Source organism: Echiichthys vipera (genome assembly GCF_963691815.1).
Source record: "Echiichthys vipera genome assembly, chromosome: 5".
Lineage (NCBI taxonomy): Eukaryota > Metazoa > Chordata > Actinopteri > Perciformes > Trachinidae > Echiichthys > Echiichthys vipera.
The window spans coordinates 17146398-17164066 of NC_139830.1; the positions used below are offsets into that span (position 1 = coordinate 17146398).

At 43.0% G+C, this 17669-nt stretch overlaps 1 protein-coding gene across 4 annotated transcripts in view; it reads left to right on the forward strand.

The window, feature by feature from the left end:
* The window catches only part of dscaml1 (Down syndrome cell adhesion molecule like 1), a gene marked incomplete at both ends in the record, with an annotated part of 100156 nt that overhangs the window by 50512 nt on the left and 31975 nt on the right, over positions 1-17669 (forward strand). For all 4 annotated transcript variants that reach the window (XM_083913479.1, XM_083913477.1, XM_083913476.1 and 1 more), the window contains 4 exons: positions 12267-12413; positions 13136-13414; positions 15556-15831; positions 16422-16721. In XM_083913479.1, coding sequence (XP_083769605.1) covers positions 12267-12413; positions 13136-13414; positions 15556-15831; positions 16422-16721 — 1002 coding nt within the window. The remainder of the gene's footprint in view (positions 1-12266; positions 12414-13135; positions 13415-15555; positions 15832-16421; positions 16722-17669) is intronic.

Here is a 17669-nt window from a genome sequence, read left to right on the forward strand (position 1 = left end):
AGTTATAAATATTTTATAATGCATTTATTAAGAATTTTTTGAAGCTATTAAAAGAGAGACTTATGCAGCAAAGGGCATGAATCTAACCCAGGCTTCTGAGATAAGGATAAGGACATCCATGTCCTACATGTCCTTTCATTTAGTTAATTTGCTCCTGTTTTACTGAACTTTTTTAGACTTATATAGATCAGAATTATTTTGAGTACACCAAGAACTTCATCCAGGGTCACAAATATCCCTGTGCCCTAAGACCAGTATTGTTCTGAATTAACTAATTTGTCTTTGGTTTCAAACGCTTCGGTTTGATTTAATTTTATCACCCCCCTCAGCCTACAGTCCATATAAGCGAATGTTTCACATGACCTTTGATTAAATCCAAAGCTAAGTTAATTGTTTGTGAGTGGCTAGGGTGCTCTTCTGTCAGTCATGACAAAGATGAGAGAGCTACAGTACTTGGATTGGAACAAATCTGTTACATACAGCATGTCCCCTTACACTTACTATCTTTATCATGGATACTTTCTATAGTTTAAAGGCCATTGCTAAATTGTGTGTGTCCAGTTGACTGCAGCTATATGTAATGGCAAATGGATTGTAAGCATGCTTATTTCCAAGAATCACACATCACCTTGCCATGGGACACTTGATCAGCTGACAAAGCATGCCTGACTAGCCACTCTGTGTGTATGCAGGTGTGTGCAAGCTTGTGGCTCCACATACATGTATTTTCAATGGGAACTTTGTGCTTGACTGCTTGTGTATCTCTACATATGCTGAGGGCAGCTTGTTTGTGTGACAATGAGACAAAAGAATTCCCAGACAAGGGACTGTGACATAGGAAGAGAGAGAAAATCTGGATACATGAAAAAGCACAAAATAGCATCTCAGCTGGACTCCCCATATTCTCCTAAGTGTGCTCCACCTCATCATCCTCTCATCCCTTTCATCCCCCTCTTAGTTCCTCTTCGCTTGCTTTTTTTCTGTCTCTTTTTTGTGTCCCCTTCTCTTGCTCTGGCAGTGACATTGGGCTAAAGTGGGACAGAGTGTAGGGGGGCAGTGAGGCAGAAGAGTCAGAGAGACAGCCGGGCAGGGAGGCAGGGAGAGCTGCTGCTGCTGCTGCTGCTGCTGCTGCTGATGCTGCCGCTGTGGTAACCCCCCCTCCAAGCACATACCTCAGGCACTCCAGGACCCTCAGGCCTCCCTGCGACGTCTAGGGGACCCGCTTTTAGCATGTCACCACTACTCCACTCCAATCTGAAACATCTGTCTCTGCAGCTCTTTTGCTTCCCATCATTCCTCATTTGGCTCTCCTGTTTTAACTCCTCCTCCTTCTCCTCCTCTTCATCCTCTTTTGGGTCTCTGTCGCCAAGATGCCCAGCAACAGCGGTGAGGGCGCATCATCACGGTGGCGCAGGCGAACGAGGGGAGCCAAGGAAGGAACGCATAGGAGAATTGCGGGCCTTCAGCCCTCCACCCCTCCCTCCTCCCCTAGCTCCTCACATCCGCCTGCCACGCAAGGCGCACTCAGCCGCGCACAGGCCTCGCTCCCCGGTGACCCCCCTGCTCCCTGAGATTCAGTATATGTCACTGTGGTGCTGCTTACATGCTGTGGAACTGTAGTACTCCCACTGAGGACAACATCGCTTTACAAAGGGCAAGGCTTTATTGATTTGTGTGAGAGTTTATCACGTGTGCCGGCACTCTCTCTGTCTCTCTCTCTCTTCCTCATGCACACAAGCGGCGACAGCATTGTACGTGTGCAGATACCTGTGTTTACAGAGTATCATTAACTCGCCACAAGTAGAAGTTCAACAACTGAACAAAAAAGCCAACGTGCTGCTTTCAGAAGATCAGTCTTTTCCCTGTTTGCCGTGTCTTTCTCTACATAATGGATGACAATCACACAAAACCAACCTGAGTGTGAAATTAGACACACTGTTGTTTTTGTGTTTTCCACAGCTGAAATAAGGTCACGCTTTAGTAGAGTTAACTCTGTGTGATTGTGCAGTATTGTGGTGACTGTGTGTGTGTGTGTGTGTGTGTGTGTGTGTGTGTGTGTGTGTGTGTGTGTGTGTCTGTGTGTGTGTGTGTGTGTGTGTCTGTGTGTGTGTGTGTGTGTGTGTGTGTCTGTGTGTGTGTGGTTATAATGTATTAGATATGTCCCGTTGGCCTTCTCATGACTGGCGAGCATGTCTCTATCTATTATCTATGAGAGTAAATAATTAAAGACAAAAGTGACACAGCGCACCGCTTGTTGACAAGTCTAGAGTATGTGTTTGCATGTGTGCCACTGTGCATTGTGTGTGCACTCATACAGAACATAATTTGAACAGAATAGAAAAAACATGCAAACAACCTGAGGAACACGGGGTGTTTTTGTGTCACCTTGGTTGCTTCAGTTTTAGCCTTGTATCCTTTACAATACAACTTTTCAACCATTTTCTCTTCATGCACACATCCTTCACCCTGCATCCATCTTGATTCTTGAATATTAATGACCATTCCAATTAAGGTTGCTTAAGTGTTGCAGAAGCCTTTAACCATCACAGATGGAAAGACAGAGATGAAGACACGGGGAGTGGGCTGATGATAAAAAAACAGACAGATCATCAGATTTCTCTTTCTTTCTATGTCTTTTGGTTTGGATGATTGCATTTTTCCATTTCATTTATTTGTTTCTCTCTCTCTCTCTCTCTCTCTCTCTCTTTCTCTCTCTCTCTCTCTCTCTCTCTAGTCTCAAGCCTGAGTTGCTCAGAGAGGGTGAGGGGTGTGTGGGTGTATGGGGTGTCATCTTCTAACAACAGATATAGAGAACAGATATAGAAAGAGAAACAGGGAGACAGCAGTAGGAAGAGAGACCGAGGTAGAAAACAGAGAAACCAAGGAAACAGATAGATATTGAGATAGGAAAAGACAAAGAAAAAAGCAGACGTGTTGGTGGGAAGGGCGGCAGCTGGCATTTGACAGTGAAGCATGCCTTTTTAATGAGTGCATTAGCCCTCTGCATACCTATCCTCAGATCACTGCATCATATTGAACCTGGTAAACAGACGGAACAATGCAGGAGAGGAGGATGAGAAGGTCAAGGGTTGGGCCTGGAGAAACGGAAACACTTGTAGACAGAGAAGAATAGACAGAGTGTGTATCTGCGTTTCCTTTTCAATTATTGTGCCTTTGGTAATCGCAAGCGTGCTGCACTCATAAAGAGAGAGGGAAAGAGACAGAAACTCTCCTTTTTTATTAACCTTCTTAGGTTATTTTGACATAACCTCTTCCCAGTCTTTAGGAAAGCTTTTGTCTCTGGTTGAATCAAAGAAAGTAGCAGTAATAAAACCTCCTTGTGTGGCTGTTTCTACGTCTGGCTTGTTCTCAGTAGCACTTAACTATTATAGACTGCTTTGAATGTGAATAGAGAGGAGATCGGAGCAAGCGCCATTCATTTCATACAAGAGAGAGAGGGAGAGAGAGAGAGAGAGAGAGAGAGAGACTGATAGGGAGAGAGCCTATTGTTGCTAGGTGTAGATTTCCCTTTGTCAAACACATGTCAGTTCTTCAGACCCAACAGAGGAGAGGAGAATGGAAAAATTATAGTAGCAGAGAAAAGGATGAGGGGAGAGAGGGCGGGTTGGAAGGCGGGAGGGGGAACAGAGGAGGAGGGGAGTGGTATTGATTTGACACTCGGGGAATCACACCACAGCTCTGTTCATTTTCATTCATCTGCCCTTGTAATGGGGGTGTTAATATGGCAGGTAGGGGGAGAGGGCAGGAGGGGGATTTAGGAGGATGAGAACATTTTATTAGAATCCAATCTTTATTATCCTTCACCCCTGCCCACTTTTCAGCCCCCCTACACACACAGACATGCATGCATGCACTGGTGCACAGGCACACGTGTGCACTCGCTGCGTGCACACAAACATGTACACACTCATGCCTCTAGATGTGAGTGAAGGTTTGGTGAGGGTGTTAATTACATGTAGGGCCTGAATGGACTCGAAGTTCAGTACAAGTCACGTTTTATATACTTTGTGTGTATGTATGACGCAGGGAGGGTGCTTAGATACAGTATGAGCAGCTCAAATGAAATAGCTTTTAGTAGGCCTTCCCAGTGCCTCCTTGAATCAGCCATAATGGGCTCTTGGTAATTATCAAATAAATTAGCCAGGGGAAGGAGTGGAGGAGGAGGAATTAGGACTGACTCCTTTCATGTTTTTCTCACTCTGAAAAACATCATCTTTACCTGTTCGCTGTTGAAAGAACAAATGCTTTATATGATTCTTTTCATAATAACATTTTTTTTCATACAGACATTTGCATTGATCACATGCTGCTGTTATGCAAATCAGCATTGATTTTATTATAGTGTACTGCGTGTTTTATTATGTACCTTGCTGTAAAATGGTGCCCACCAGCTGAGGCACATTTGATGAATTCAAGACTGGCCAGACAAGGATTAAAACAAACCACAGAATTTTAGTCCTCTTGTCCTCAGGCACAGCGCTATTATCTTTGGAGAGAATGCAAAGATGGAAATAGTTTCAAACTGCATAATTATTAGAAATAGTTTAGGCCAGTGAGCACAAGAAAACAGTTAAACATTAAGAAGTGATGGGTAAAAGTGTTCTTTAAATACATTCATATGTTTAATATATTAAATATTTTCCATTAAGGGGCTGGAGACATTTCTAAAAACAAATCCACAAAACACAAAATGTGCACTGGACATACCACATGTATATACAGTAGAGTGTACACATCTGTCGTATGTTTTTTTTTTTTTGTCTATGGTCACTATCAATTAGGTAGAGGAATGCCAAAAAAAACGATAGATGCAGTTTATTTACACTGGAACCTCACATGCATGCATCTCGAAGCATCAAAATATGCAGGAACAACTATCCACCACACTGTGATCAAAGTTCACCAAAGATTGTGTTAATGTTATGTTAGAACTTTGTAACAACCTGTGTCTTGTTGTAGCTTTGTGCACTTCACTGATCCTCTTGTATGTTTCTAGGCTGATTGCAAGGTTTCTCCAGCATATTATCGATAGCTGTTTGGTTGTGAAACCATTTGATTAACTATTATGCCCTTTTTTGTATGTTTGTGTTATGTTACTGAATGACTCTTGCAGAGAGTCGACTAACTACTGGTAAGCAGGGCTGGAGCACTGGGTCATATGCCACATTACTATTTTATCACTCTTCCACAGTGTCAATTGTAGCTAACATTATTCTCAGACTCTCTCTCACACACAAAGTTTAATTGTGCCAGCCATTGTACCACTAAAACCTGCATGATGCACCTTTACACAAGAAGGTTTTCCCCTTTTGAACTGCAGCAGCAGAGCTGTCCGTGGTGCTGATCTGCTGTAGACCATAAACCTTTCTCATCTGTTTGTGTTTACTTGGAGGTGATATAATTATGAGTTTGTGGTGTGCATAGTCTACTTGTTCTTCATTAGAATTCAGTGGCCTTTGTGAATGAAGGGCAACAGAACAACACATTCTCAATGAGGCTTTCACATCCAAGCACAGGGGACTGTTTTTTACTGAGGTTTGCTCTATTTCTCTCTACTGTTACAAAACTGCTTTTGATTAATAACGGTAAAACTGTCGGAAATGATGAAGAATGTATTGCACTTTGTGAAAAGTTGGATCAAGAGGAGGAGAATAAATAAAGAATGTGTAGGTGTACTCCACTGTCTGCTCATTGCTGTGGCCTCCTGTAGTGAGGATGTTCTGCAGAAAAATCATACACACGTACTCACAATTTGTTGAGTGCACTCTACAAACGTGGATGTGAGACTGTGGGAGTAATAATGTGTAGATTGTAAGACAGATTGTGAGTGTACTGTATGTGTGAGTGTTTGGGTATATACTGTTTGTGTGCATGCATTTGTGAGAAGTCCATTTGTACCACTACTAGTCTGCATTGTACCGAGTCTGTGCTCCATTTAGCCTTAAAACCTGAAAGGTGAACCTTGAAAATAATGATTGTGACAGTTTTCAGCATATGTTTTTGTTAAAAAGCACAGAGTGAAAAATAAAGTGACATGATGCACAGAGAGATGTGTTGAGCTCCTCTGTGGCCCATAGCCCAGGCCTGTGAATCAATTACAGATCCATTCAGCAGTTTCTCTCCTCTCCTCTGATCTCCATCGCCATCATTTAAATGGCTGATCTCGTTTGTTTTTTTACCTCTACGTAATGAAGGGTACTCTGACGCGCACACACACACATGCAAAGCACACATGAAACACACTTGCACATGTCACTGTGTGCCACCGCAGCGCCCCCTACCCAGCTGTTGTCACGTGAGTGCACGGGCCCTAGCAACAGCGAACGAGAGAGCGAACAAAAACGAGAGATCCTGGCGAGAGCAGGGGAGGGAGGAATGGATAAAGAGAGGAAGAGAGAAAGAGACGAGAGGGAGGGAGAGAGGCGGGAGCCGTAGAGCATTAATAAGTGATGAGTCCAACAGTGTGAATTGCTGTTAGTTAGCATTGCTGCAGCGCCGCCTTCATTTGCATGGCAGAACCAAGAACAAACCCCCTTACTTACGCCATTTCCTCCCTTGCACTGTTTCTCTCCGAACTCACTGTCTTTCTCGCTTTCTGTATCTATTCCTTTCTCTTTCTTTTCTCTATGGTCCAGCCAGCATCTCAAAAATATGTATAGCGTCTCTTAGTTACTTTCTTTTTCTTTCTTTCCTGTCTGATCTGATCATCTTCTCCTCCAAACCTCCCCGGTGGCTACAGCATGCCCACGTTAACATTATCATTTTCTCTTCTCATTGTTTTGCTCTTTATGATTTCTTACGTTGCTTTTCTTCCCCCCTGTTTGATATATACTCAAATGGGATGTATTAAGCTGCGCCTTTCCTGCAACCCTACATCTTTTGCCTCCATCTTTTTTACTTACTTCTTCGTCTCACCTGCCCTTCCCCTCCTCTGACTACCCCACCTATCTCAAAGAAGAGGGTTGTCCTGTCTCTGGGGGAACTTTTGGAGAAGACAAGTGATGCCCCAGGGCTCCCTAATGCTTTTTTCATTGTGTCTGTCTCTCCCTCCCTTGTGTCCATCTCTCTGTCTTGTTATTTGCATGTATGTGTCTGCCTGTGGAATTTCTGGCATACCTGCAGACACACACACACACACACACACACACACACACACACACACACACACACACACACACACACACACACACACACACACACACACACACACACACACACACACACACACACACACACATAGAAAGAGAGAGAGAGATCCAGCAGCAGAGCAGCAGCTTCACTCTGCACTTGGCTTGACTTCCAGCCTCAGGCTGATTAGCTGAACTGATTCCATTACTTACAGACCCCCCTGAAAGAGAAGGAAGAGGAGCACAGACTTGGGGGGGCAGAGATAGAAAGACGTAGAGGGCAGAGGGGAGACTGCAGGAAGAGAGGCTGGGAATGGTGAATATATGTCACACAGATTGAAAAAAGAAAAGAAGGAGAGCGAAGGGTAGGGAAATAAGGTGGAAATGAGGGGATTTTCTGCCTCCCTTGGGTGTGAGATAGACCTCAAAAAATCTCATCCTGCCTTCCACAGCAAAAAAAAAAAAAAAAAAGAGTAGACACAGAAGCACATACGTACATACACTCACTCAACCACAACAACAAACTCCTGGAGGCGTAGGCAGACTAGACGAGAATTGATCTTCTCTCCCACAAGGAGAGGCTTGCAAGGGGAGAAAGAGAGAGGGCGAGGGAGAGAGACAGAGAAAGACGTAGAGGAATTGTTTTTACCCATGTGTGGCTCTCAGGCCTGCAGGCCCCTCATCCCTCTCACTCTCACTCCCTCCTTTGTCACTCCCAACGGCATGTTTCCCTTTATCTCCCTATCGCTCCTTCCATCAATCTCCATCTGCTGTCCTTCTCCCTGTAGGGTCAGCCCCTTCCTCTCCTCCAGTGCCTCCCTCCATCGCTACTCGCACCCTCTCCACTGTTTTAGGTGTGTCACATCTCCACAGACAGTGAATAGAATACTGTACTTTATAAACCACTCAATAAGCGTGAAGTGATTCCCAAAACTGGATTTTGTTTTGCTTGGTTGTCATACCCTTTATTTATACTCATGGCACTGTCAGTACAGCAATGTAATTTAAGATATGTTTGACTCTAATTTAACACACAGATTGTGTATGTATCTTAATGGAAAAATGGAAACCATTTTGATGGGACATGCTAGGCTTTAGTACTGTCAAAACATATGGACAGAGTAAAATGGGAAAATAAGTTTCAACTGGAGTCTGGTGTTTTTCTTATTTTCATTTTGTTCTGAGTTCCCATCATGCTTTGTTTAATACTTAGTGTTACCTTAGACTCCATCATCGACACTATACTCGATTTTCTGACATTTAATGTACTCAACAAATAATTAATCATTCAGAAGAGATAACTGAGAAATTAGAGAGAGCAAAGAGTAGAATATGTACTCTCTTTTCTCTCCATTCTTAACCATCTCTGAACTCTATCCCCCCTGTCTCCCCTCTCCACCCCCTTCTGGTCCTTCTTCATCTCTTCAGGGATGTTGTGACAGGGTGTAGCAGTGCGTTATACAGGGTTCTACTCGCCAAGTGCATATTATCCTGTAAGGCTTAATACCCAGGTTGGAACAAAAGGGCAGGCTTGGAAATTACAGCTTCCGTCGCTTAGTACTCAGCACCACAGTCTGACTTGCATGAAAATGTGTGTGTGTGTGTGTGTGTGTGTGTGTGTGTGTGTGTGTGTGTGTGTGTGTGTGTGTGTGTGTGTGTGTGTGTGTGTGTGTGTGTGTGTGTGTGTGTGTGTGTGTGTGTTTGTGTGTGAGAACTTTCACATATGCATTCGGACACACAGGCCGACAGTTACTAAATCGATTAGTTGATTCACAAAAAGTCTGCGAAAGTTGGAATATAACTTGTTTTTATTAGTATTAATGATAATTGTTCAAGTCAAATCAACTCTATAGAACACAAATATGTTCCTGTTTTACATTGTTTTAAATAGTTTTCTCTGGGTTTTTGACTGTTGGTTGAACAACAACGTCTCCTTGGGTATATGAATGGCTATCTACAATTTCCGGACTTTTAACTGGCTTATAAAATAATGTGAAAAATATCAGTTAAGCGATATTGATTTAGGCTGAATTAACAATGCAGAGCCCTACTGTGATTAAGAATAATACACATTTAGTTTTGTCAGTAAAAACTTGGCAGCTTTGACACAGGAAGTAAACACTTCAGTCTTATCACATCTCAGTCTTGTTAGGGTGATAGAGCATGTGTGTGTGTGTGTGTGTGTGTGTGTGTGTGTGTGTGTGTGTGTGTGTGGGTGTGGGTGAGAGACAGAGAGCGAGAGTGTGTGGCAGGGAGCCAGGGCAGTCATTTCTGTTTTAATAAATCTCTTTTTGATGGAGTTGTGCAGCTATAAAATGCATTGATCGTTGTTGCTCACATTGTGGTAGGGCACACACACATTCACACACATACACACAGAAACACACACACACACACACACACACACACACACACACACACACACACACTTGAGCTTGGTTATTGATACTCACTTACACTTTCATATCTAGACTTGTTCATTGATACTCAAACATGCTGAAAGTCATATATTAACATTTTAACATGCAGAAACACATACACTTAACATATATTATGTTAAGCAAAACATAGGAATTTGAACTGGCAAAATCGAATTATAAACTATTGGAATTGACTCAAAAATGACCATTTAACAATAAAATGAAAGCTTACCAAAACTGTAGCTTTAAAGTAGAATGAGTGGGATTTGTCCGTTGCGATATGTAAACGCAAAATTCAAAGATGGCCCCTGCTCCCCGGCTCAACTACACCAGAAGCGCACGCCCCCTGATTACAGTTGCCACTACACAGCCCAGTGTATGAGTGAAAGCGAACCCCTGTTCACTCTCGTTTTGGAACAAATTTGCATGGTTACAATCTGGTACCTGTTTGCTATCGAGTCAAATTACACATCAAATGAAAAGAAAAGAGAAAATACGTGCAGAGGGCAGGGTATCACATATTTCCAGTACTGAACTATTCAACTATTCAATGCACCTGTGTTTGACAAAAATCTTCTCTTGTCAACATTGCAAAGAAACATTGAAACATCATGTACAGCAAACAACAGCCAGCATGTTCACACACACACACACACACACACACACACACACACACACACACACACACACACACACACACACACACACACACACACACACACACAAACTGCTATAGCATTCGCATAACCAAACAATCTGCAATCTCTTACACACTCTGAAGTGCACACTGTCTAAAATAACCCTTTGGGGGAACAGAATACAAAAAGATTCAGGGAAGCGGAAAGATTCAAACATCGAAATACACTCTCCTCGTCTCTTCTTCCATCTCTCTCCTTTCTTCTTCTTCTCTCTCACATACACATGTACACACGCTGTCTCTATTGACATGTAGATAAATCAGAGGCAGACCAAGCAGTCACTGATGTGAAATGAAAATGACACTAATCTGCTGTTACCATATCACACAGAGATGCATCAATTATTAACACCTACAATACCTCCCCTTTCCCTTTCTCTTACTCCTCATCGGTCTTTCTCTATTGTGTATTTCTCACTAGATGGATGGGACAGAGTCTGTTAAAAGCTCCCATGTGTTCACCTAAGTGCTGTGCTTGAGCCTTTTGAAGAGATGTATATTCTAGTCCTGCTTTTTATTCTTCTGAAATCAGTGATTTCTCTGAAAAATATGCTTGAAATAGGTTGATGGATGAAAAGGTTTGTCAAGAGGGTCGCATGATAGAGAGGTTGGTGTCTGTCATCGATTTCAAGGCAACACACATCTTACACAACCTTTCCCTTAGCCAACAACAGTTTTACTTTCAACAGACATATAACTAAAAAATAATATTGTGAATACACAAGATGTGGATCAAGTGCGGTTTAAATGTGTCTTACAAGATTCAAAATAGTTAATAAAACTTGACATGTCAACATCTACTCTTTGTGTAGAGTTGTGGATTGTGAAATAATAGCACCTAAAATACATCTATTTTAGGTGCTATCAAAAGTGAGGACAAAGTATTGTATGGATTCTGCATCTTATGCACTGTTTTTAAACAAACAAGAAAAAAGCATATACAGCATAAAGCCAGGCTTTTTAACAGTGGCCACAAGACACATTCCCATTTCTTGTTTTACTCTTGTGAGGGAATAATAGCACAAATAAAAGTAAGTGAACTGATGAAAGATCCAGTGTGTAACATTTAGGGGAATACATTGTCAGAAAGGGAAAATAAAGTATAATAACCATGTCTTCATTAGTGTATAATCACCTGAAAATAAAAAATGTTTCTATCCTTAAAATGAGATCTTTATATCTACAAATATGTAGGTTATCTACCATGGAGTAGCCTAGAACCAACTACTGGCTCTAGATCGGACCAGTTGCAACTGCATCGTCGGCCACTGTTCTGCTACACACATACATAACCTCACTTAATACTGATCGAATACCGAGCCCTTTTTTAAAGACTTTTTTTTAAAATCATTTTTCATTTTTTGGCCTTTTCATGCCTTTATTGGATAGGACAGCGTAGAATCACAGGAAACAGGAGTGTGAGAGAGGGGGCTGATGTGCAGCAAAGGGCCGCAGGTGGGACACGCACCCGGGCCACTGCGTCGATGACCTCCAGCCTTGGTACATTGGGTGCTTGAACCACGCCACCAGGCACCCCAGCCCTTTTTAAAAAAAAATACAGACAGAGGACCAAAAAGTAAACAAAGCCCCATAGATGACATGACGTAATCTAATTTGAAAAAAAGAGAGATAATCCATCGTTACTTAATCACAATCCTCCAAATGTGATTATTGCTGGGATATTTGATTAGCTAAGCTTGACCCTTAACAGAGCAAGTGGGGCTCAGAATTGAAATGTCTGAAATGGACAAGGACTCTGCCCTATGTAGATATATCCACATTGACATTAGTCAAGTCAATTTTATTCATATATCCCAATATCACAAATTTGTCTCAAGGGACTTTACAATCCATACAGCATCCGATACCCTCTATCATTGGTCCCGTACAAAGCTTTACATACAAATGATATGCCTCCGTTGTAATTTCTTACTCAAATATGTTGACTAACGTGTTCTTCTTCCCCTCTCCTACCTGTTCCCTGTCTGCTGTCCTTCACAGGTAACCGTTTCTTCCTGACCACATTTGGCGCTCTGTATATCTCAGAAGTGCAGAAGGAAGATGCTCTGTCCACCTACCGCTGCATCACAAAGCACAAGTACAGTGGAGAGACTCGCCAGAGCAATGGAGCCAGGCTCTCTGTTATGGGTAGGCAACAAATAGTTTCCATTTCCACTCATAATAGTAGCAACTCTGCCAATCAAAGTATGAGTAAATGAGCAATGGCTTCTCTTTTACAGTTGTTTTCTTTGATGGACTTACAAGTCATAGCTTTAGGTTTAAGTTTTTACAGGAATAGTTCAACATTTTGGAAAATACACTTGTTTGATTTCTTGCCAGAAGTTAGATGAGAAGATTGATCGAAGTCTGCATGGTAAATATCAAGCTGGATCCAGGGGACACTTATCTTAGCTTAGCATAAAGACTGATAAAAGAGGAAAACTGCTAGCATGAGAACAGAATCCACTAACAGCACTTCTAAAGCTCACTAATACGCTTGTTGCTAAAAACAAAATGTAGTGTTACGAGCAGTCATGTGTCAAACATAACTATTTCTTTGCCAGGCCCAGTCACTTTCTGGGATCTCTTTGCCAGAGAACCAGCAAACATGTGGCCAAGAAATAGTGCAGCACATAACTCAGAGCAAGGTTAGCTGTTCACACTGTTTCTAGTCTTTATGCTAAGCTAAACATCTACTTTGTATTTACGTACAGACATGAATGCGGTGTCAATCTTCTCATCTAACTGGCAGTAAAGAGAATAAGTGCATTTCCCAAAATGTCAAACTTTTCCTTTAAGGATCTAAAATTGGTTAAAGGGCTTAGGACTCCAAATGAATATACAATTTCTGTGACATGTTTCACCTACAGACCCTACGGAGTCCACCCCTTCAGTGCTGGACAGTTTCCAGTCCGGTGAGGTGCAGGTGGGGCACAGCGTGGAGCTGCCCTGCGTCGCATCCGGATACCCAAACCCCACTATCCGGTGGCTAAAGGATGGTCGGCCATTACCTGCTGACTCCCGCTGGACACGGCGCATCACTGGCCTCACCGTTTCCGACTTGAGGCTTGAGGACAGTGGCAATTACATCTGTGAGGTCACCAACAGCTTTGGCTCCAAAGAGGTGACAGGTCACCTCAATGTCATAGGTGGGTAAAGGATTGGAGAATACAGTTGAATAAAATAATAAATAATATTTAGCACACAACAAAGCGTCAAAGATCACTTCTTTACCTCTCCTGACCTCCACACTACACCACCCAAATACCATTTTATTCGCTCCGGATCTTCGGTACTAATCAACAACCTATATTCTTTGCTGCCTGTGTGTGGTAATGGGTTCAATGAGCACCAAGAATCGTGAAGTAGCCAGTAAGCCAGGTCGGTGTGTATCGGCATTACTATCGACTGACACCTGTGTTTATCTTCATTAAATCTCCTAAATACGAAACCAGGGTTTTAAAGTATAACCCCAAAGACCTCTGCACACGTCAGACTGCTCGGTTATAACACGACTCAGCCAGATATTTCTCCATTCCTGACTGAGATGGACAGCACTGCGCTGCAGTGTTTCAGTTGAATTAATAAATTAGTCACTAGTGGACTTCCTCAGTTCAGAACAGATCAGATTGGGGTCAAACCGGAAACCTTGAATGAATGCGGGTCTACGAGCTATTATGTCCACTGTAGACAGTAGCCCATGGTGCCGCGGCTGCAAGCTGGTCAAGGCCACACCCCAACCCTCCACCTTGACCTGCCAATCTCCCCCTCATTAGCATTTTTAAAGCTACAGACAGAATGACTCATCTAAGGAAAGCTCATTTAGGGGCTTGCTCGTGGAGCGTTATACTGCACCAAGACTGAATTTCCCGGAAAGAGACTTCAGATATAGTATAAGGGGACCACTAAGGTCAATATACCAGTAACCAAAAAGCAGCATGTCATGGGATCTTTAATAAATGATCAACTAGTGAACCTCCTCAGGTCAGAAAAGCACGGTAAAATTCAGCCTACAAGCATGTTTCTTAAGGCAGACGTTATTGAAAGAGGACAGCTTATGTTGCTAGCAGAGCAAAAAGTTAGTAACTGCTCGCTCCTACAGCTCTCTGCGGCGCATCCAGACCCAATGTGAGGAAGGGAGAGAAAAGCAACTATAAATGACAGCATAACGCAGTAAAGACTCTTAAATGGATTAATTGGAAACACTCCACTTGAAAACGTTTCTTTTAGTTTATTTAAAGGCATTACATTATATTATATCCATTATTATATCCGGATCCAGGCGTACCGTCAAATACAGTTGGTGCAAAGGAGTGAGATGTACAGAAGTGATGAGTGTGATTTCAGGTCATGGACATGCACGATAGAGACATCAATTCAGCTCTGTTGGCTTTGCCGGGGCCCCGTGCCTCTTACTAACCCCCCCACCCCCACCCCCCCAACAAACCCTCGTCTCGGCCAAGCATGAGCTTGATCTCCAAGGACGGCTTGTTCCCCTGCTGTGCTCTCAAACCTCAGCGAGGCGTCGCTACGAACAGAACAGTGGTCATGCATGCCCGCCGCTCTGTTTACCTAGCATGCAAGACAGGGTGGGAAATACAGGGAGACTTCCATGATGTCGTGTGTGTGTGTGTGTGAATGAAAAAGATGTGAAGAGGTGACACTGGTAGAGAAGACGGCACACTTGTGGAGAGAAAAAAAGGGGGAGGAGGTGGAGAGAGGAGATGTGGTTGGGAAAAGAGGGAAGTTAGTGGACACTGGGCAGACTGGCCACAGGGCACATCACTGCACAACCCACAAACCTCCTATGACAGGGCATAGAAGGTGGTACACATACACGCACGCATTTGGACACACACTTACAGTACATGCACTTATTGCCCGTGAAGAACGTCTTACACATGCTCTGTCAATCCCTCACACACAGGCTCACACACATTCAGCAGCCTCCAGCACTTAACACCAGCTGCTTTATTGCTCACTGACATTTTCTCCCCTTTCCGTCTTTCTGTCTCGGTTTTCCTCACTGCTTAGCACACACACACTGACACACAAGCAATGGCAGAAATCTTGACACACAAACAACAAATATACAATCACACCAGACTGAAAATATGATTTGTGTTGCGTGGCCTGCTTCAATTCAAATTGCTTTCCACCAAGTACTGTACCATTATTGTGTAGGCAGTATCTTGTGAATGAGAAGGTATGACTGACATATATATAAAAAAACACCTTCTCTTTTTTTCTTTTTAAACTCTGCCCTGCCTGGTCCTGCTTCTATCTCTAGAGCCACTGCGGGTCACCTTATCTCCCAAGAACCTGAAGACAGGGATCAGCAGTACCGTCATCCTATCCTGTGCCGTCCAGGGTTCTCCACATTTTACTGTGTCCTGGTACCGTAACACAGAATCTGTCCTGCCTGATCAACACTTTTCCATCCAGGGGGCTCACAATGAGACTTTATTTATTTCTGCTGCACAAAAGAGACACTCGGGAGCTTACCAGTGCTTTGCAACGCGCAAGGGCCAGACCGCCCAGGACTTCTCCATCATACTGCTGGAAGGTGAGGACAGAAGGGGATTACCATGTTGGTTTATATGAATGCATATCTAACCAGAACTGTCCCTGGCTATTATACTGCTGTCAGGGTAAGAATGGTTGGGTGTTTCTTTTAATGCCTAACAAGGCAATAATTATACATGGATTAAATTACATATTTACATCCAACAAGAATGCATGCTTCATTTGTGTGTCTGTTAATGAAAAATATGTGTGCAATTATGTCAGTATTTCTCGAAAAATCATAGAGAATTATGTTAATGGAGCAATGGAGAACTAATGTGTGCCTAGCAATGTTGTTATGTTTCATCTAGTGTCACACACAAATGTATCTTCATGTGGTTATGGTAATTCTAGCACATAGTCAGCTTGGCTATGTTTTGTTACACTTCATGAAGCTCCACTCACTGATATGAAGTGTTACTTTTTAATTTGGTGCCTTACAATAAAAAAAAATTAATATGCTTCCACTTTGCAGAATATAGTGATTAAGTTTCTTTTTTATAATAATGCATAATGCTGATTTTAAACCAGTGTAACACACTAAAACCATTTGTTTCTAAATTCACATCTCGTCTTATTATTGTTTCTCAGATGGCACGCCCCGTATCGTTGCCTCTTTCAGCGAGAGGGTGGTGGTCCCTGGTGAACCGTTTTCCCTGATGTGTGCCGCCAAAGGAGCGCCTCCCCCCACCATCACCTGGACCCTGGATGACGAGCCGGTGGCCCGGGACCTGTCGCGTGTCAGAGCCAGCCAGTACACGCTCTCAGACGGCAGCACTGTGAGCCACGTCAACGTGAGCAGCCCACAGATTCGCGATGGAGGAGTGTATCGGTGCGCCGCACGAAACTCGGCCGGTAGTGCCGAGTACCAAGCGCGCATAAACGTAAGAGGTGCCTGTCTACTTTTCAATATCAGTCATTCAGAGGCTTCTCATAGCCTGACCCCTACCCCTACCCTGACCCATATCCTATCCTGTACCCTTCTATATCTCTATCTCTACTTTATATCTCTGTATGTGTGTTTTGCTTTGTCATGTATGTTTTTCTTCGTTTTTTCTTCTGTCAATCTTTACCCTTCTATACCCTTCTATGTAAATTATCTACAGCAGTCAGTGTTTTGTTCCTCCAGCAGCACATATAGTGTATGTTCTCTGTCTGATTTTGTCTTTCTTTCTTGCAGTCTGTCCCCTCAAGCTTACCGCCCTGTTCTGTAGCTCTGCAAATGTGCCTTTATGAATGCACACACACATATATATATATATATATATATATATATATATGAATGCATAAAGAAAACAAATACACTTACTCATCCCACTACTGCAGCTACCTGTGTGCACACAAACACATAGACATGTTTGCAGGCAGACACAATGTTAAAATAGAAAGACTGTAGCTTAACATATAGAGATGAAGAGTGGCTACAGGAGAGGAAGTGAGATCAAGGGAATGTGAGACGAAAGAATAAGGAAACTTTAGAAGAGAAAGAAAACAGATGGCCATAGATGGAGGGAAGTGAGAGAATAGATGAAATGAGAGAAGAGGATTGAAGAGGGGATGAGTGCTAGTGTCTGGTGGCGGAGTGATGGTGAACTCTGGTGACAGGCGTGGTGATGTCACTGTCGTCAGAGAAGACAAGGATGAGGAGTGACCAGTGGACAGGGTTGTATCTCTCTCTCTCTCTCTCTCTCTCTCTCTCTCTCTCTCTCTCTCTCTCTCTCTCTCTCTCTCTCTCTCCTCTGTCCTTTGATGAGATGTGTAGTTGTGACATGTGAGTCTGCTCTAAGGAGACATGCCAGAGTGATCATTGGAGTGAGAATGAGCTCCATTGCTTAACGA